At 38.8% G+C, this 22,127-nt stretch overlaps 1 protein-coding gene across 3 annotated transcripts in view; it reads right to left on the bottom strand.

The window, feature by feature from the left end:
* nrbp2b (nuclear receptor binding protein 2b) overlaps positions 1-21,232 on the bottom strand; it is a 46,700-nt gene extending 25,468 nt beyond the window's left edge. For 2 of the 3 annotated variants that reach the window (XR_015775382.1, XM_088072104.1), the window contains exon 1: positions 20,539-21,232. Coding sequence is in view for 2 of the 3 variants with exons in the window: in XM_088072104.1 (XP_087928230.1) it covers positions 20,539-20,658 (120 nt within the window). In the remaining variant the exon portion in view is untranslated. The remainder of the gene's footprint in view (positions 1-20,538) is intronic. The other variant, XM_042510775.2, reaches the window with a different exon arrangement.
* Between the last annotated feature and the right edge of the window lie 895 nt (positions 21,233-22,127).

The raw sequence follows: 22,127 nt of genomic DNA, 5'->3' as shown, positions 1-22,127 counted from the left end.
CCCAATTCATGCTTGTATAAATCCACACACACTGCTTGCTTCAGTGCTACTACAAAACCAGCGGAAGAGCGATATGTTGTGTGAGCTGCTCCTCCCTCGCTTCTGCATCTCTGCACTGCAAAATCTGACAAGTTGAGGTTACTTAAAATAATCTTGAAAATTGATTGCCTTGAAAAATGCAAGTAAATATAAGTATTTATCATACTTTTTGTTTACTTTAAGTGTTAAGTCTACTTGAAATGTAGCTTTTTTTACTCTATTTTTTGAAGTTGCAGCAACTTGAAAATGAAAAGTGAAATTACTGCGTTCTTTCTTGTGTGTTAGCAACTTCACTAAATCAAGTTATTTGGCAAATGTGCTTGGTTTTTTTTTTTTTCAAAAACATGGGAGGAGGGCAACAAGCAACTTATCAAGAACTGGCAAAAAAATAAATAAATAAAAACTGAGAAATTAGTAAAAATTACATGAAAATAAGAATACACAATGATAAAGTTAGTTGATTTGTGAGTTCTGCTTTCAGAACATGTTTAAGAAAATACAAATATGACTAGTTTGCAACCAGCATAATACTGTGGCTCAGTAATCCTGGTTTAATGAAGTTCCTAAAACTTAGAGAGATAGATTTAATTAAACTTGACATTTTTTTAAGTTGCAAGAACTTTACAAAATTAAGCAAACATAACAACATTTTAAGTAAACTTAACAACTAGATATAAAGTGAACAAAAAATAACATTGATAGTTCTATTTACTCACATTTTTTCTAGGCAGTGGGTCGATTTTTTTAAAGTAAAATCAACTTGTAAGATTTTACAGTGCAGAAAGGGTTATTGCAGTACAGCTTTCCAACAAGCAAGAGGGGTGACTCGGGGTAAAAGCTCAAAAGACTTGGCAAACAGTGCAAAGGCTTATTGAGTATTTGCCACAGTAGCCAGACTGCTAAAAGCTTGGTTTGAGCAGCGGTGTGCTCGTGCATGTTGGGGACTAACATTAGCTCGTAACACTCCCATTACTGAAGGCAAGAAAACAACATTGTCGAGCAGAAGAAACCACTTAAGAGGGGCGTGAGTGGGAGTTTCCCTTGTTGCTTTTATAGGCCTCAATTAGTCAAGTGGCTGATACTGAGCTTGTTAAAGAAGCCTCATGTGGAGAAAAGGAAAGCAGATATGAACACGATGACGGAGCAGAAAGAGTCGTGTTTATCGTTGGGAGATTAAGCTGAAAAGCGAGAGTCAACCTGAGCTGGCTCTTCGGCACGTGTTCAAACAAAAAGCCTGCTGGCAGACGTGCACGGAGACAGCTTTTTTTGTTCCCGCCGCTGTTATGTAACCTCACAGACAAAGCTCAATAGGGGTGTCTGTAAAAAAGCACTTCGTGGGGGGGTCAGTGTGTGTACATCTAACCCGCAGCTACCTGTCCACAGCTTCTGCACAGGACGTAAGGAGCTACAATGTGTTTTGTCATCACCAGGGAGGAGGCAGACGATAAAACACGACCCAGGGAGTTTAATTTGAGTCAAAGATCCATGACTTTAACCCTTTGAAACCTGAAGAAATTAGTACAGAAATTACCTGAAAATCTGTGGAAAAAAAGACAAAAATGATTCTTTAAAAAGTTATAATAATTTTGTAACAGATAAGTAATAATAATAATTATAAATTGATCTCTTTCCAAAACATGGATTACAAGTTACAAGTTAAAGAGTTACAAAAACATTAACTGAAACTGAGCAAAAAAAAAGAAAAATGTAAAGAAAAAGGGTAAAAAAAAAAAAAAAAAATAATAATAATAATACTAACAATAATTTATAAAAACAAATAATTACTTTATAATGTTTTTCCCCCTCTCTCTGACCTCTCTCTTTTTTAAAACTATTTTTAGTTTGTTTTTTCTTATTTTCTTGCAATTTGCAGGACATCTCTCGCCAAGTTGATTTGCCGTTTTCATTTTCCAAAGAAATCAAACCTATTTGCTGAGGTTTTAAAGGGTTTTTAGGATCTTTTAGAATACTGTAATTGTCTTTCGCCTTGATGATCATGAGGAAAACAAACAGAGGACATGACCTCTGCTTCCTCAGTGGCAGCCCTGATCATCCCTGTGCAGCGCAGAGAGCGAGGGGGCTTTTATTCATCCCCTCCATATTTAATTCATCAGCCATCTTCCTGATTGATGGCTGCTGGGATGCTCCTCTAATTCAACTCCTGCATGAGAGTAACCTGCTTTACTTCCAGCCGCCCGCGCCGCGCAAACAACACAGACGACATTCAAATTCTGAATGCAAATTAGGTCGAGTCTGACACACGGGAACAACAGCGGATTTATGAGCGAGTGTTGGTGTGATTTCAGCCTGCGAAGCACAAGATGTGATTTCAGTTCTGGAGGAGGCGAGCTGAAGGTAAAACATCGAGGCCTCGAGCAACAACGTTGGAATAAACATCCATACAGCTCGGCAGCTGATGGTTTTGTTCATATTTGATTTGTATATTTTATGCATGACTGTGTGTTTGTGCTGCATCTCAATTTCCATCACATCAAAGAAAGATGGTCTGCATTAACTGACAGATTTTTCACCCGAGTTGTAATTGTAGAATTTTGTTTTTAAGTGTTAACAAGTGTAGAAGTTACTGCAATTTCCCTACAGTTATCCTCTTGTTGCATTAGGGATTGTATAAGATTATTACAGAGTGAAGTTGTGTATTCTTCTTTTTGCACTACCATCATTTTGGCAACTGCTAATTCTCCTTTTGTTGTGTAATTTGTGGGATGTGTGAAAATTAAGTATACCATCTAAAGGATGACCTGTCGTCAATCCCTTCAGGTTTTCTTGGGCTGTTTTGGGGATTGTTGCAGCCTGAAATGCCTGATTTCACAGTAGCTTTTCTAAGAAGCTGTAATAGCTGTATTTTTTTTACAATTCAATAGCAGTTGTGAGTAAAAATTGCAAAACACAGTTACAGATTCAGAGCTTGTGACTGTAAGTATTCGATGGTGGAAACTGCTGTTAAAAGTTGCTACATGCTAATTACAGGAAAACAATTACTCTTGTTTATCCAATTTTGGATCATATTCCTGTAGGAACATGTCCCAATGTGTTTAGAAGCCATTATTGGTCATTTTTTATGAGAGAAAGTGCCACGATGTCATTCCCTGGCTTCCGCTTTAGTGCTTAGCTAGTTTGACCAGCTGTCAAAAATATTTAATCTTGCAGCACTTTTAGACTTTCCAAATGAATGGATTAAATATTGATTGTGATATGAGTCATTTTGCGGGGCTTTTGACGCTTTTTCCTGACGTAAGTCAGCAGGAAAAAAGTTTTTTTGGGCCCGTGGGCATCACACCAGCGACCTGAGCGGTGTAATTCCACTTTTGACCACTATGTAAAATTTGCATCAGAGCCTGGTTCACTTCCTGGGGGCTTCGCAGAGACACCAAGATGCAGAAAACCCAGAAATACAGACCAATCAGAGCAGTTGGCGGCTTAAAGAGACAGGTGCTAAAACAGCATGTTTCAGACAGAGGGTGAACACAGGTGCTCCAGCGAAGACAGGACGAGGAAAACAAGGTGTTTTTGATCATTAAGGCACGAGTATAAACCTTAAATACAAGTATGAACCTTCAAATCTTTAAATTCTGTGTGCACTTTTTATTATTACCAAGAAAATTGTACCAATTGAAAAGCATTCAGCTGCGATATTGTGGGGATGGTGCTAAAATTACGATTGAGGGCTTAATTCCTCCTTGAAACCCCCATCATTTTTGTACAGTCCCTCACTGCAGGAAAGTTAGACCTATGTGATGAGAAAACAACAGAAATAGAGAAATCACGCAATGAATGAATCCAGATCAAAATAATTTTAAAAGTGCAGCTCGAAAAACTTGCGTAACAGCACAGAAAACAAATTAACTCGACTTTATAGCAAATAAATAAATAAATGCCAGACACTTAAGTGTCCTTCACATTTAAACCTTTCGATGAATATGTGCAATATTCCTCTACAAGGTCGAACTGCTGCTACGTCCCCTTTCATATGCATATTTCACACACACACACACACACACACACACACAAAGATATCTATAGTTGGCTTCAAAGGTCAAGATAGGAGCCGTCTCCGTTAGAGTGCAGAGGAATGAATCAACACTTTGAAACGTGCACACACAGTTTTCATATCAGCTGGTCAACAAAGAGAAGAGAGCTCCCTTTGAAGCTGTAAAAATGTGTGTGTGGGTTTGTGTGTGTGTGTGTGTGTGTGTGTGTGTGTGTGTGTGTGTGTGTGTGTGTGTGTGTGAAACATTCATGTGGTATCCCTCCTTTATTGATAGTTAAAACACACAAGTCCTTACAGAGATAATTATGTTTATAGAAGCCTTACACAACCTGTTTTCACCTGCCTTCAGCAGTTGCAGCAGTCTGAAGGATTGGTGTAACATTTTGTTTTATCATTTGATGTTCACACACATTTTCTTGGATCAAAGTCGCATATATAACAGCGGGGCAGATGGGAGGAGGTGGAGGACCTTGGCCTTTGCCTTAAAGCAGGGCGAGGTTGAAGCAGCTCAACTATAACTGCAGCTTTACAGTCTCTTTTAAACCTTTGAAACCTAAGCAAATGGATTTCTTTCAAAAACACGAGGAGAAGTTACAACAAACTGTGCAAAAATAAGAAGAGAAAAATGTAAAGAAAAAAAGAAACAAAATTTTAAAAAGGAAAACAAAATGAAAAAAATACATTAATAGATAAAATAGTTGTTAATAATAATAATAATTTTCTGGACATTTTCCCTTAATTTTTTAACATCTTCTAATCATTTTAATCTTTTTTATTTTCCTAATATCTCACAATTTGTGGACATCTCTTGTCAAGTTGCTCATTCCCTTTTTAGCCATGTTTCTAAAAGAAATCAAACCAATTTGCTCAGTTTTCAAAGATTTAAATGCATGTGAAAGGTGTCTGAACGCAGCACAAGAAAACTGATGTTGTCCCAGGTTTGAAAGGGTTAAATCAGCAGGCCTCAGACGTTATGAGAACTGGTCTGAACTTAACGGAGACAGGAGAAGCAGTTTATTAAAGGCTTTACATTATAATACAGGAACTAGACTGAGCCTAAAACTATTATTATACCATACCGTGTGTGTGCATCAGAATCACAAGACAAAGCGCTGCATGTGTTCAGGGAAACTCCCGGCGACGTTTCCTTTATTATACGTCAGAGGTTTGTGTATGTTTTCATGTACGTTATTTAAGGGCAAATATGGCAGAACAGACTGCTGTCTCACTTCCCTCTAAGATTTCCTGCCTTTATCAGTTTCTCTCAAAAATATTTATGGTGTAAATATAAATTTAGCTCCTGGGCTGAAAGCATAATCTGTGCATGACGATATAAATCATCATATACTGTTTCTGGTTGAAACTTTTATCGGTTTGGCAGGTTAATTGGTGCAGATTGGATGTTTAACAAACACTGTTATCGGCAGAACTCGGCTCTCACAGTGGCCGATTTTTTAGGGTTAGATTGATGTTCAGTTCCAGATATTTATATATTTATTATATTATAGTACATAAAGGGAGTTAAATGATTCCTTTCAGTGAAGTTTTCATCTAACTGCAAATAGAGCCTCTAACAGTCGACACTGATGAACGAAGAGAGATGAAAAATTGTAAATTATGCAAATCTAAATGGTTTCCTCTGTTTCTGTGTGATAAATGCCAGAATCCTAATACACTCGGGGATGCATGAAATATGAAAAATTAAGTTTGTTCAACAAATATGCTGATTTCCACACAGCCGTGAAAAAAAAAAAAAAAAAACAAATAAAAAGAAAAACACTAGGAAACTGCAGTCTTTAAAATATCTCGCAGACTGTGTGCAGAGCATGCTCAAGTAAGTGCGAGGCATTCCTCGGAGGCGCAGACGTCATGTGACGTGAACTCCTCTGACAGCTCCATGAGGGCGTGCAGACATGTCGGCCGCTCCTGGAGGATTTCTTTTCATGCCAGCTTTCCTGACCGGCTGGCAGAAAATAAGGGTAGCTCCATTTCACACAGCTGGAGTGGAAAATGCTGACAGATACCTCTCTGTATGTATATCCCATCTGATCTGATGACCACGGCAGAGGCCTCGCTGGCCCGACCTGCTCACATTTCACTACAGGTGACGGGATCCCTCCAGATCACATGATCCAAAAACTTCTGCAGCTCCGGATCATAACACGAAGGAGCACCGAGGCCAATAAGTTCAGGTATAAATGTGAGATTTCCTGATGGGAGGCCCGTTCGTGGTGGAGCCTCATGGGTTCAGCACCATCTGTTCTGTTGTTTACTGTAACGCAGCTCAAAGCTCGCAGAGCGCTGCAGTCGACCTGACATTGCGGACCAAATCTCTGAAGGAAGTCTATGCAGCACCACGAAAACACTATCTTAACATAGAAATGACTGACTTTGTATTTCAGAACATCACCAGTTCTTTGGTGCATTTGTCAATCTTAACTGTCCAAACGTGACATTTTCAGGGCAGCTTCAGTATAGCAGAAAAAACAGATCAGATAATGTTCATGGCTAAATGTCAGTCAGAGAAGCTAAAAGCAACAGCTTCCTTCACATTTCAGCACAAATCATAAACATTAGTCAAAGAAATAAATCCATCGCAGAAAAGGGAAACAGAGCAATTCCTCCACTGACAACAGCTGCAATTAATCATCATGTCAAATAAGTGTAATATTTCTGATTAGACATGGGACCAGGCTTGGCCGGTATCTATTTTTTCATACATTCCTGAAAGTATATGATGGTATCAGTGTGCGGCGCTGCTAAGCCGAGCCTACATTAGGCGATGAGAACATTTCATGTCATGAACAAAACAAATGCGATTCAAGATATTATCTTGATCACTACGGGCCCTTTCACAATGGCCTCGTTTGGTCCACATTTCAGACTTTACAGTTTGATCCAAACCAAAATTACAGATGTGAAATCTCCCTCGGAGCAAACATCACAACCTTGGTCCAACGTAAAAGGTGCTCCTTATCTTTTCTGGTGTGAACATGATTTTTGAATCCATTACTGGAAATTATGGCAGGATATCATCAAGTAGTAAGAGCAGTGTAGCATCCAAGGCCCCCAGGAGAGCTGCTCAGCCTTTTCACAGTGGCCACTCATGGTATCGCAGTGAGAAAAATCCACTGCGGCCCAAAAAGTGTTTTCCCTATAGGCTGCCATTATAAAAGACATGTCTGTAAAACTGTTGACAGGACACCTTGAACTGCAAACAAATTCAATTTACGCTATTTTCGCAAGTGAAAGTAAAAGTCAACTCCAGGATCACTCTCATTTGCCGTTTTTCCTCGCTATATTTGCATTTTTTCGGCACTGTGTTTCTTGGATGCCTGCTGATTACAGTCTGGCACCTGGTCGCTTACTTTTTGTGAAGCCCTGACCTAACCGGAGCACTGTGGGGGGGGTACGCGCTCAGAAACATCCTGAACACCAAACATAAGAACATACACACAGAGGGCAACGTCTCTGCAGAAAAACACACCATCTCACTTTTTAGTGGGCCGTAAGTGATAATTAAGAGGAATCCTTCTATACAAGTCATCATCCCGCTCTAAATTTGTATTTTCTGTTTTTTTCCTCAATCAAATTGAATAAAAAAAAATTAAAAAACAACTCCTGGATGAGTCTATACTTTATTTTTTTTTTACAAAAAATCCTGCATTGTTTATCTTTAAAAGTCTTAAAATGACACCAAAACATACTGTTGTCAATTTACCTTACATATTTCTCTTATATCACAGATAGGACACAAACTTTTTTTTAGGTTAAAAACAACCAATCAAATAATCTTAAAGAGCCAGGCTTTTCAATTATTGAAAATAACCTCATATCTTTCAAATATGCCAGTTTGTAAACGTATAAATCGAGCTTGGCCACTCCTCTTCAGCTCAACGAGACAGAGAGTAGCGGTGGCCAAGTGAGCTAGAGAGTGAACGAAGAGAGCAAGCGGCGTTAACAAGACGAAAGCAGTGAATCAGAACGGCCGTTACGTTCTCCAGAGCAAATAAACACACCCACATCTCTGTACAACCCTGCAGAAAGGTGCTGCATTGCTGGGTTTCTGGTGAATTTCGCTGACGTGCATGCTTCATCCTCTCTGCTCAGTGTGATGCTCAACGTCGCCCTCCATCAAACAGACACACAGACCTGCAGCTCACATCCACAGAGCAGAGGAGAAAGACGGCTGGTTGCCATGTTTTTATAGAGTCCTGATCTTACTTTGCCATTGGCTGGAAGCTACAGAGTCTCTGCAGATACAGACAAAGCTCTGAGAGCGAGTCATAAATGGTGATTATCCCTTTTAAACCTGGAGCGATATCATTTTACTTGTGCTGCTTTCAGACACCTTTCACAAGTATTTAAACCTTTGAATCCTGAGCAACTTGGCAGGAAATGTCCTACAAACTACAAAAAAGTAATAGATTTAGAAAAATTTTGTTAAAAAAATAAAGCTATAGAAAACTGTGTAAGGAAAAAAACAAAAAAGTTTTTGGTTTTTTAAAATTGTACTTTTAATATATTGTTGTTTTTAGTTTGTTTGTATTTTTTAAATAATTTTAAGGTAATTTTCTTATTTTTTTTTTTTTGCTAATTTCTTTTTTTTCCCCCATATCCACCACTATCAACTAATTAAAAACACTTAAAAAAAAAAAAAAATCATGATCCATGATAAAATTGAATATTGTGCCATCTCTATTCTTTATAATTAATTCCCTAAATTTCCTTCAAAGTGCATGGATGAATCTTCACATAAACACACAAAAGTCTAGTTTTTATTCAGTTTCTCACCAAAAAGCATTGCGTGAGTCCTTGAGCTCCAGCAAACGCTTTGAGTGCATTTTCTTCTCTTGTGAAACATTTGCGAAAGCCCAACTGAGAGAGAAATTCCTCATCTTTCCTACTTGTAACCACAGCTAAGAGGTTGATCTAAATGTTCTGTCTTACTTGGCTGTTTGTTTTTATGGTCTGTACACTATGTCTTATTACAAGGATGCGCATGACTAAATTGAGGGAATGCAATACGTGAGTGAAGCACGAGTTAGTAATTTGAGGCCTTGAACTAATAATCTGCAGGAACTGATTTCCGTGGCTCCATGCAGAGCAGACGGACGGCTCTTCAAAAACTTACATATTGTTAACAAGATTGTCTGGATTTCTTTTTCTAGTGCAAAAACTACATTTATTCTAGTGCAATGATTACACTTATTCTAGTGCACTAATGACATTTATTTTAGTGAAATAATGACATTTATTCTACTGCAATAATGACATTTATTCTAGAGCAATAATGACATTTATTCTAGAGCAATAATTACATTTATTCTAGTGCATTGATTACATTTATTCTAGTGCAATGATTTTATTTATTCTAGTGTAATAATTCATTTTTTCTAGTGCAAAAATTACATTTATTCTAGTGCAATAATGGCATTTATTCTACTGTAACAGTTAGATCACTTCTAGTGCATAATTACATTTATTCTAACATAATTGTACAATTATTTTATTGCAATATTTAAATGTATACTAGTACAATAAACACTGCTATTCTAGTGCAAAATAACAGTGTATTATTTCTTTTACTTATTGTTGTAGAACCCTTTGTTGTCGGCTGTGGGTGTGTTTTTCTGTCAACACTTTTTTTTACAAAAGAGAAACAACCAGATATATCATATTAGATAAATCAAGAAGATACGATAGCATCCACACAGGAAAAAATACAAATAAAATAAGCTAATAAATAACAGCTATTGGTATAATACTAAAATAAACCCACCCCAGCGCTCAGCTGCATGAAGCCCACTCCTTCCCTCCTCTCCTCTGTTCACCTGCACAAAAGTTGCCAGCTGCAGCAACCACACTCTAACATGAACTCCTGGTATGCACTCGATATTGCGAGCTGATGATAACAGTGTATCTGAGGGACCTTCAAGCTGGAGCCCAGTAATAGCTGCCTTGTCTAGACGCTGACCAGTGAGCACAGAGCACCTTAAATCCTCACGCAGGTGCTGTTTTGTATAAACAGACCTCCTCCATGCATGGGTGCTAACATGTAAACATCAGAAAGTGTTCAGCTTTCACTTTGACTGCAAGAGCAGTATTAAAAGCACACGAGACAATTAGCTCATGTGAACAACAGCGTGACACCATTCATTTGCAATTTCATTTTAAACACCCCCGCTGATTGAGAGCTAAGCGTAATAAAATTTAACACTGACAGCTGTAACATTAAAAAAGAAGCATGCTATCTCGCCTGTAATCTGGCAGGCTGGGTCAGAGACGCCCAGGCTGTAGAGGACAGTCTGTCATCACACAAGAAGGTAAACAACGCAGCGTCATTAAATCATTCATGCAGGAAGAGGAGGCGGAGCTGCAGGTCTCTATTATTCTCACAGCAGAGAGGGATGTTCAGATGGAACAGCCACACATGTGAAGTTTTACTTCCCTCCCAGAAACACACCTGAACTGCTACAAACATGAATCCACTCCTGAGGCTGCTGGGACAACAATAGTTCTGCAGGTTTTTGGCCAAGTTGTTTGTCTGGCACCGTGAATATCTTTTCCAAAGTTAATGGCACATAATTTAACACTTGCATCATCCACCAGGGCTGTGTGATATGAAATAACATATTGTCTGACAATAAAAAATCGTCTGTCGTTTCATGTTAGCGCTATTTTGTTTTCATCATCTGATAACGCTTTGCGTCCATCTGTGTGATCAAGAGGGCGTCTAAACAATGCACAGCACCAAAACAATCAAACATGGAGGAGCCGGAAAGCCATACTGAACGTGGGGAAAATATCAACACTTCCAGCCTGAGACGGGTCCTTCAAAATAAAAGCACCGTGGGTTCTGCTCTGAATTATTTCATTAAAACAATGCTTTATTTAACTTTATACATAACTTTATTTAACATTATAACAGTTTTTATTAAATTTCATTATAGCAGCAGTTTATGTAGCTTCATTTTATTGCATTAGCTACTTTATGTTGCTCAAGACTGTTATTGTTTCCCTACAATAAAATGCATTCAAAACTACTTTTTGCACATTTCTTTCACTTTCTTTCTTAGGCTACACAAGTGGTATATCTCGTAAAAAAAAAAATGTTTACACCTATGCAGTACCTTTGGCAGTGATATTAATAATAATAATAAATCTCTACTTTAGTGAAGAAGATAATTATGGCAGGTGTGTTGTAAAAAAACAAGCAGACTTCACAGATTAAATGCAGTCTTTCTGCACTGTCAAGAGGGAAAGCCTAGATATATTTACAAATTTTATGATGAATGAAAGGTTGTTTCTTAATGCAAAAGTGAAGGCAGGTCATTTTTTAACCCTTAGGACAAGTGGTGGTGTATACAGAAAGTTAAGATAACGCAAGGGATAGTTGTTGTAGAGATATTTTACAAAAAAAAAAATAAAAATCTCAGCCTCATGGTGGCACAAGGTAAAAATCAAGGGATCACCAACATCCACAGGATACACCCTCTAGTGAACACAAATGTATGCACAAAGCTTTATTTTAGTCCATCTAGTAGTTGCTGAGTTATTCCGTCTTGACCAATCAACAGACAGAGTGACATAACTATCCCTAGAGCCATGCCGCTAACGTGGTTAAAGGAGGCCAGAAGTCAATGTGCATCTGCTCAAATCATTATTTGTATTCTAGGAATGAATGGGTGTCAATGTGTTTCCTAGTAAAGCCTTGAGCCCTGAGCAACAGGCGTGGAGGGCCGCGGTTGGCAAAGCGATTTTGTTAACAGGTGAATGAAAGCTGACTGTCCCTGCTCTGTCTCCCCTCCAGGGAAATCTGAGAGGATGTCATTCCTCATAGGGCAGCTGTCAAAGCAGCAAACATGCCTGCACTGCTGGATTATTATGGAGTGCAAGTCATTAGGAGGATCCCCCGGGAGAAGGCCGCGCTCACTGCAAGCCACAACTTGACACGAGTTTATGAAGAGCAAAGCTCTGAGCGGAGGGTTCGTTTGTTCAGTTTAATGGGTCGTTGGTTTGACCTCAGACATGGAAAAACATCCAAAAACTATGAGTTTTACTGCGCGACATACATCATAGTTACTGTGAGGTGATAGTTTTTGGTTGTCTTTCATTTGTCTGTAATGAAAGCCAGCCTGTGATTTTCACAGCATTACCTGACAAAATTAAACTACACACGAAAAAATTTCTATATTTTTTTGTAGGAATGAGAATTGATTAGAGATGCACAATAATATTGGCATATCATCGGTATTGGCCAATATTGGCCAGTGAATACGTACAAAACATCAAGTAAATGATACAGAACAGGTATCAAAACAACATATCTGAAAGACATACAAGTATGATTTAAGCATGTATGAATGATTAAAATATTAAAAAATGTGGCCGACAGATCAACAGACGATAAAAAAATTAGTAAATAATTGAAAAGACCTATAAAAATGAAGGTAAACCTGATACAGGCATACAGATAAAGAGGTATGTTCCATCAAAGGATTCACGAAATAAAGATTTTTTTTCCCCCCAAAAAAAGCGGATATATCGATGTTGGTATTGGTTATCGGCCAAATGATTTTGGTCTGCAGTTGGAAGAGTCGCCGAGTCTGAATCTTGAAATGGATGAAACAAGAGAATATTTGTACAGCATTCGTTTTCTTTCAAATTTACTCAGTCAAAGAAGATATTTGCTAAGCCTGCCCATGTGACATTAATGTTTTTATAACATTATTTATTTCATGTTCGCCCTCAGTAGTCAGCAGCAGAGGCACTCGTGCATAGTGTTAAACACAAGGCATTCCTGGAATTTAAGTCATACAAAATGCAGAAAGATGTTTCAGCAGACATTTAAATATTAATTTTACACATAAACAAGCTGCACTGATGTCATCTTTCTACATGAAAAGAAGCTATGCTTTAGACCGTTTCTTTCTGTACGCCATGACCCCTTTTTGTTGTTTCCAGCAGGATACACGCAATAGCTTGACATCATCGTTTTGCAATGCAGGACTGCCAGAAAAAGATGCCAGCACTGATTAAAGAAGCTGATAAGCTCAGAGGCAGTATGATGGATCACACAATTTGGAACTGGTCCTGAATTCCCATCTCTAGTTTTATGTAAGCGTAAATTGACTATAATTATGTGTTGGTCTAACAAAACTTCAATGTGAAGACATCATTTAGGGCTTGGCAACAGTTCTATTCCTACTTTTAAAATATTTTATAGCCTAAAAGATTATCAAACTGAAATTATCACCTCACAGCTGTATGCCTCCGTGAACCAGTCGAGTTGTAGATTACATCCATGTTTGTCCATATTTGTATGTCGCAATGACATAAGACAACACTTTAAATATGAATGTTGCTGCAAAGATGTTAAAAATTGTAAAATGTGGACACTTTACACACATCTTCAACCTGGCAGCACAGTTTCAACATTAGTGTCACCAGTTCAGTATCTGACCTAATGCCTCCCTTTCTGAGTGTGACTTTGAGTAATGGCTGGAAAAGTGTTTCTGCAGAACATTATAATGTCACAGTGAAGATAACCTCTGTTATTTTGGATATCATTATATCCTATTAGATATTTGTGTGAAATTCCATCATAATATGTGTATAAATTCTTAAATTATGACCAAAAACATGTTGTTTTTTTTATTCACAGTGACCATTGACCACTAAAATCTAATCAATGCATTCTTGAGTCCAAGTGGACATTTGTGCCAAATTTAATGAAATTCCCTCAAGGCGCTCTTGAGATATCCCGTTCAGGAGAAAGGGACGTACATACGAATGGATGGACAATCTGAAAACATAATGCCTCCATCCAGAGGCACCAAAATAATCTATAGATTTTCGTTAATGTAAATTATCATTGGTTGCGGCATTACAGCTCACTTAACACACTGACAACATGACATATCTGACTTTATGGGAATTTAATGATGTTACACTGCTGTGGTTGGTTTTAATCGAATTTCTTACATCACCCAGTAGGTCCAATCTCATTATATAGATGAGGCACAGCACTTCAAAGAGAACAAGCCGGCCTACATGTATGTTTATCTGCTTGTCAGAGCAACAAATGAGCACTGCAGTGCTAAAAAAAATCAATATAACCACACAGCTGGTGAAAGCTGCATACTGTGAACTTATTTTCATATATTATTTTATAATCATAGGATTTTATTCTGTGAAAAAGACCTCACACCTGGCTGTGTCAAACTGTGTGCCATTGCCTCCAGTCTCTCCTGACACATGCATGTGAGCACTGACACATGCATGGGATTTTGGTTAACACGCAAGTGCAGAAAACATCATCTGCCCATGACTTTCAGCCTCACACATTCATCTGCACTTGTAAATTAACGCTGTGACAAATGAATGCAGTCTTGCCCGACCCAGGCCGCCTCGTTTCCATCTCTCTGTGAAGCAGATGGAGGCAGGTCCTGGAAATAGACGATGGAGCAATTACTGGAATGAGTGCTGTGCGCGCTGCTGATGCACCATAGTGCGGGCACGGGTGCGGATTCACGTCAGGGGGTCGACGATGCTGCCACATCGAGCCGAGATCACAGGGGGTCAGCAATAATCTTCTGTCAAGGCTTGGCTATAATAAAAAGAGCCCAGTGTGACAGGTCAGAGCTGTGTCTCCGGTGGATGAAACTCCCTCTGAGCTGTTATGACAGATAATCACTCCTTCGAGCAGAAGACAGGGACTATAATGTCGCCATGGAGTCCGTTAATTATCTGCAAGATACAACTTAAGCCTTGTTTTCTTTTGGGTTATATTTGTTGACATTTTGATAATGAAACCATTAAAAGCATGCAGATTCAACTATTAACGGTTCCTGTTTGCAGTGCACCCGTGGATGGAGCTTCCTCTTTTTCAATGATTTCTAGGCAGATTTATGGACATTTTGCACAAGGAAAAGACTCAATCGTGAGTAAAGCAAACAAACGTCAAACCGCAGTTAGCGATTGTTACTGTTCACTAGCGCTTTGTTCTGTCAACATAGGGTTGAAACATTGGCCGTCATCTGGTTTCCTTTTTTGAATGGTGTTCACAGACTACCGCCATGTGCTGGTATGTAGTTATTTCTTCTCACTAAAGCGCAGAACGTATATGATATCTGACTAATAGACTGTAGTCTTTGCGAGTGTTCAAGTGCAACTTTTGGGCCTGGATACAGGCAACATGAGGCGGTGCAACAGTTAGCCTTTGACTCCACTAGTTCTTTGATGTCAGTTTGGTGTGTCTGGGCCTAAATACTTCTTGTGTATAAAGAAAAATAAACTGAAAAAAGAGACAGTTTTGGTGGATTGTGCAAATGGTGATCATGGCGCTTCTGCAAAAAAGAAACTTCCTTTAGGTGAAATGTGCCTGAATAAAAAAGACTCCAGTCTCAACAGCAATATTGCGTGAGTCACTGCGTCGCCTTTGTAAAATGTGTTGCGTTAGCCTGAATGTCCACATTCTGGGAAGGTACAGATGACTCAGTGAGAGGATACGTGCCACCAGTCAGTCAAAGAGAGCAGCAGGGCTGCATGTCAGCACCATGTGCAGCAGTCATCCACACATTTTAATTTATTTGCTCCTGGAAGAGAAAACAACATGTCAAAACTACCAACTTCAGTTTGATTAACTTCTTCAACTTCAGGGAAATATTTCTTTTCATACACACATTTGAGCCAGGAAAGATTTGCAAAAACACAGCCCTTCAGGGTTCGCACACATTTTCATGAACAAAACTTTTCCATGACTTTTCAAAGTCCCATATTTTTTTCCTTGCCTCGCCTGTGCAGCATTTTTTTAAACATATCAAATTAAAAACAATTTCAGCTGGCTGCCGTATGTGAAAAGAGACAAGAGATGGGGAGAAAATGAAGAAACGAACATGACGGTTAACAAAACGTTGTCATGCATCTACTCATATTAGAGCTACAGTACCTTGACAGCTTGAGAAAATAAATTTTCCATTATGTTACACTACGTGGAGGGTTACACGACGAGCAACTTGGCAAGAAATGTCCTGCCAATTGCAAGAAATAAATTGATTTAATCTTTTTTTTTTAAATCTAGGGAAAAATGCTGAGAAAATTAAGTTTATTTTTATCAGAATCATACACACATATATGTGTATTTAAGATTATGTTACAGAATTACTATTTTTAAACGCTTTTTTCAGGTTCCTTGTTTGTTATTGTTGTTTGTTTTTTTTACTTTCCATTTTTGGTGCTAATTTCCAGATTATATGCTTGTACTTTTTAATAATTTGTTGCAATTTGGGGCTAAATATTTCTCAGAAGTTGCCTTCTTCCCACTTTTGAAATAAATCACACCAATTTGCTCAGGTTTCAAAGGGTAAAAAAATCAATGACTTCTCCAAAACTTCCAATTATTTTGACTTATTCCCTGACTTTTACAGGACTGGAAAACGTGATTGTGAAATTCCATGATTTTTCAAGGTTTTTCATGACCCTGGGAACCCTGGCTTTTATGCTTCAGCTCACTCGGCTTTGCTTTCCAATCACACCGGCACCGCTCAGTCCCTCCGAAAAATCAATACTCTGTGTGTTGAGTCGAGAGGGATAAACTGACTTTGAAGGCAACACATTCATCCACTTGAAAAACGTTCAACCATTCCCGCCTGAGAAAACAGTAACGGCATGTGCTGACCATGTGACTGCGGCCTGTGTGTATCGTAACGCCTGAGCTGAAAAACAGATATGGCAGCGTTTCTTCTGAACTTTCACCCACTGACTTATTTACTGAGCATTCATGCGCATTTGCCGTGCAGACACACCCAGGCCTCCTGGACGGACAGAGGAGAAAGCAGCCGTCCAACACAAATGCATCAGGTTTTCGACTGGTGGTTTCATGTAACTGTACACATCAATCAACAAGAGGGCAACTTCACAGGAAAAGGTGGTTATGGTTTTAACCTGTCGGAGCTGCTTTATGAAAGAGTTGGCAACAGTAATTGGCTCGTCTCTGCAGAGATAATGTCACTGCCTGACGACTGACGCACATGTTTTTCTTCTTCTGTTGCATCATTAAAAACGATGGCGATTCAAGGCTGAATCTGCAAAATCACTCTGTGAGCTACAACAAGAGACTGAGGCGGAGTGATGGAGAATTGTGGGTTGTAACTGGTGAGAATAAGTGCAGTTATAATCACATCAACACTGACAGAAATTTCGACAGTTATCATACTGCTGCAATTAATCAGTTTGTCAATCAATGGACGATTAATCATAAATGCCATTATCAAGCGAAATTGCTACAAACTCTGAAATATGAGGAGTTGCTGCTTTGCAGCTGAAACTATTAATCCATAAATTGATCAGTCAATGAAACAATAATAAACAATTATTTTGATAATAGGTTTATTGTTTAAAGTTTGGCTAGGCTGCTCAATTTTGGCATCACTTGGCAATATCCCATTATAAACTTTGAACATTTTAAGTGCGAGTGGACTGACCTGTTTTTAGGCTTCAGAAAATGAAGCAGAAAATGTTAAGCGCCTCTTGTTTTGTTTGTATGTTTTTTTTTTGCATTTTTCAGATTTGTGCCTATCCCAGCTTTCAGACATTTTTTAAACAAAAAGCCTCAAGTTCCCTTTCTCCAGTTTCTTTATTGTGTGGCTTCTCTGCTTTTCTGTATTTCATATGATATCTGACTTAACATTTATTATTCTTCAGGGGAAGGAAACAACTTCACACTGGGTTTTAAGAAATCGTGACAGACATTTTTCACAGCTTTCTAAAAATATTTTCTGTCCTTTTTTTCTCTTAATTGAGAAAATAATCAACAAATCATTCAAAAATTAAAATATAATTATCCCCATCCATCCCTTTTCCTCATCCAATTGTACCTGTTTTTTTTTTAACTATTATTATTTAATTTCTTATTTATCCTATTTTTGTTCAATTATCTGTAAACCTTAATAAATCTGGCTGAGAAAATATTAAAAATTAAGGCAAAATTGTGAATGTCATTGTTTAAGTTGCTTTGACAGAAATAAAAAACTAAATTTCAAAAAGTGAAAAACAAAAATTGTTAGTTGCAGCCTTAGTGGCTTAAGATAGAAGTGTATCATCATGCTCATATATCAGTAGTGCTGATATGATTACTCAGTTAAACCATGAGCCAATCAACAGAAAACAGTCATTGATACGGCCAAAAATGTTAAACATTTGTTGGATATTAGTACTTAAATGTGAGGCTCTGCTGCTTTTGTCTGCTTTATGGTTTTTAAAATGATATGTTGAGGAAAATGAACAATTTGAAGACACCACCTCTGTGTTTAGGGTCTTGTTATGGCTATTTTTGACTATTTTCTGGCATTTTATATGCCAACAACTATCCAAACTGACTGATTAATTGATCTATAGTGTATTTTTTTTTTCGATTAGTTTCCTACATTAAGTTCTCCTGCAAATTGTGACTAAAATGAACAAAATTAGTTATTTAAGTTTATTTCTAATGACTTCTGTCCATAATGTAAACCAGTGAGAGAGAGGTCATCAAACTAAACATAAACTGATGCAGATATCAGAAAGTTATTGATATTCTAATATTGATTTTAGTACAGCAGCATGCGCCCTGACTGACTGATGCTCACAGTGGGGGGTAAATGGACATGTGACAAGCGGAGAAAGCCCACATGTGTGATCAATAAGTGGAAAAACAACAGGGTGGGGTAGGCTGCCTGCTCGATGGCGGAGAAAGAGCAGCGATGTCAGGTGGTCGCAGCGTTCAGAGGACGCCGTGTGTGTTCCAGAGATAACCTTCAACTTGAATACTCAGCCTTATCTGGAGCTGTTAGTTGAGCCGACGCCCGCCACTTCACAAAAAGACATTTAGACGTCTGTTTCTCCTCTCTGATTATAACTGCGCTGCATTTCATGACTTTGATGTCAGCATTAAACAAACATGGGATTATTTATGGGTGGGGAAGCTTCAAGTACGGCCACTGGGTTCTTTAATGCTGCTAATGTGTCGTCTGGACTGGTGCTGACCGCCACATGGGAACGTGGCAGACCCATTAATACGGCTGGAGATCTGAGACAGACAGGGACTTTTACCCCACAATAGTACTAAAAGCCAAATTAATTGTCCTGTTATTATTTCTGCCACAAGCAAACAGAAGCTTTTTAGCTGCTCATCCTGCAAATCAGTCACTCTGAAGCTGCTGTCAGTGCTCTTAGACACGAGCTGCAGCAAGAAATTTGATGATTTTTGTGGAATTTGTTCCTCAGAATTGAGCATTTAAGGATATATATATATATGGTTTTACACAGATTCTGTCTACCTGAGGCAAATAACCATTCAACTGTAATTATTTTGCCAGCCGTCCACTCTTGTTCGACACTTACAAGTTTGCATTACGTCACTAACCAGCAGAAGTTTTTATTGGTCAGGTGCTGCGCATGGCATTCTGGTAGTTGTAGGTTTTCTACCTCTTGAGAACAAGCGTCCTTTTCTCTGTTTTCTCTGGTCATGTAGCACCGCTTTCAAAAGTATTTGAGGTTTTCTACTGCATACACATCCTAGTTTTACTAAAAAGCCATTTTTAAAGCTGGAATACTTCTTTAAGTTTCACTTTTAATGCACCTGACGTGCTACTTCTCCACCTGTGCCCAGAGTACGTTCTGCACTATGAGAGTGTGATGCTATGAATAACTTGACAGTATATATATTAGCATAAAAGTGCTCCTAATGAAAATCTCTTTGTGGTGGCAAGTTAAGGACTTGGGACCTGTCAGTTTGCACTTAGGACTTGAAAGCCAAAACTTGAGACTTACTTGTGATATAAAAGCAAAGACTTTGACCCACACTGATCCCATATGGGAAAAGCTAAGTCTTGGCATGACACAAAAACAAAAAATACAAAAAATTAAATTAATATGCAAAAAAACATCTGTATTATGTCTCTTTGTAGTCATTTTGTGCCTCTTTAGTTTTTTCTTCTATCAGTTTGTAGTAATTTTATGTCTCTTTGTAGTCCTTCCTTTGTGTTTCTGCTCTCTCATACCTGCATGCTTTTACAATACAACATATAATCTAAGGTTACAAAGAAAAGGCGTCAGACTTGTTTTACACGCCCTCAGTTCGTTAGTTTGTGTTGCAAACCTGAATTAAGAGTAAGGTCATACACTCCAGATCCTACAGGTTCAGCTAAATAACCAGGAAGAACCAGCAGTGGTGGTGTGAAATAAGCAAACTATTCCTGTCACACTGAAATAGACTTCATGTGGGCTAAGCAGATCAGCGGATCTGTCACTGTGTTAGATTTATGGTGGTGCAAACACCACGGGGCAATAATACCTCAGCTTGGCTCAAAAATTGTATAACAGAGGATGTCCACCGTGATCAGAGAGGCCAACTTGATTCATATCCCGATCAAAGAGCAGATTAGGTGCATTTTAATGAAACGCGCTCACACACACGCACACATACACACAGAGATAAACCGGCTAACCTGCTCTTTCCGTTTCTGCCAGCGGCCGCACGGGCTCTCCTCCAAGATTTCACTCTCATCCTCGCTCTCCTCCTCCTTCCCCTCCGATCCTGATTTCCTCTCCGGGACGGACATCGTCATTTTAACGGCGTATATTTTCAGATTTCCAACCCAAAAGTCCGTCTCCTCCTTCCCTCCGTGAACTGTGTTTGTTGTGGATCAGACGAGACTAGCGGTAGCGCAGAGACGGTCCGCCGCTTGTCTGCGCAGTGAAGAAACACCCCCCCAGGCGACTCCTCTCAGCCCCCCTTGGCGCTCAAAACATCTTGCAGAGAAAAGCTGATATTGCTCAAAACATGCGCTTCTCGGTTTGCACGAACACTTCCTTCAGATAACAACTAGCGGCATGCACATTGCAAGGTCGCTGGGCTGAACTGAACAGGGTGGAAAATATATCCAGACTTCATGCGCCCTGTAGACTGCATGCAAAATAGGTTGCGAAATGGTTTTTCAGTTTATCTGTCTGTGCACGCTGCGGGAGTGAGAGCTCGGTGGGTGAAGTGAACCGGTCCACGGTGAGTCCGCTGCGCTCATTGCTCGTCTCGGATATCGTCTGTTTTATGAGGCAGCGATAATTTTTCGACCATCTTCCACACGCCTCATTGTCGGTGTTGTTGGATCTGAAGCCGCGAGCTCCTGCCAAACACGGTGCGCAGCGATGGAGCGCATTACCGTAAAGACACCTGCACGTGCGCACAGTCTTTTTAGGTTAGAAACTGTCTGTCTGGAAGATAAAGCAAAAATATGAAAATATTGACCTCCACCTCAATTTGACAGATGTCAAACCTTTACATGAGGAGCCAGAGAGGGGCACAGGTCTTTGTTTTTCAATATAATAGTTTTATTAGTACGCTTTATTTACTTTAGAAATATACGCTTTTATTATTTTTTGTTGTTTTGTATGATTTTATTTATATTTTTACTGTTATTTGTTTGCTTGTTGATTATTTCAAATGTCTTTGTTAATGCTCTGCATCTTTAAGAAAGAGGGTCTCCCTCAATTGATTTCCCGAGTCTTAAGTAAAGGTTTGAATGAAAACCCAGACCACTCCAACAACACACACACACACACACACACACACACACACACACACACAGAGAGAGAGAGAGAGAGTGAGTCATAAAGAAAGTTGCCTAATGGACACACAAGCAGGTACTCTGTTTATGATATAGGATACTCTATTTAAAGTTATGAGCTAAATTCTTATCTATATCAAAACTGTATCTAATTTTCTGAAAGACTAAATAGCTTTTGTTACTTACACCATGGTTAAACTCTCAGGCTGTTTCTGACAGACTAATGACCCTTAAACCCAGTAGGAGAAATCATAACTGACAATGCTGGTCTGAGATGCAGCTTTCAAAGCTAAAACCTGCAAAAGCACCGGCTGTCTATGTATTCTTAATCCTCCTGAGCCCAGTCCAGAAAGATTACGGTACTCAGTCTGTAATTCAGCAGTTTGGTGTTGGACGATGAGAGTATTTTTAGTGTAAGCTTTGTTTGCCATCTAGTGGTTCTGCTTTGAAAATACAAGTTATTATGTAGGAAC

Source organism: Plectropomus leopardus, chromosome 21, assembly GCF_026936395.1.
Source record: "Plectropomus leopardus strain MGB_pleo_1.0 chromosome 21, ASM2693639v1, whole genome shotgun sequence".
Lineage (NCBI taxonomy): Eukaryota > Metazoa > Chordata > Actinopteri > Perciformes > Serranidae > Plectropomus > Plectropomus leopardus.
Note: the sequence above shows the minus strand (reverse complement) of the source record. Positions and strands in the feature narration are given on the sequence as shown.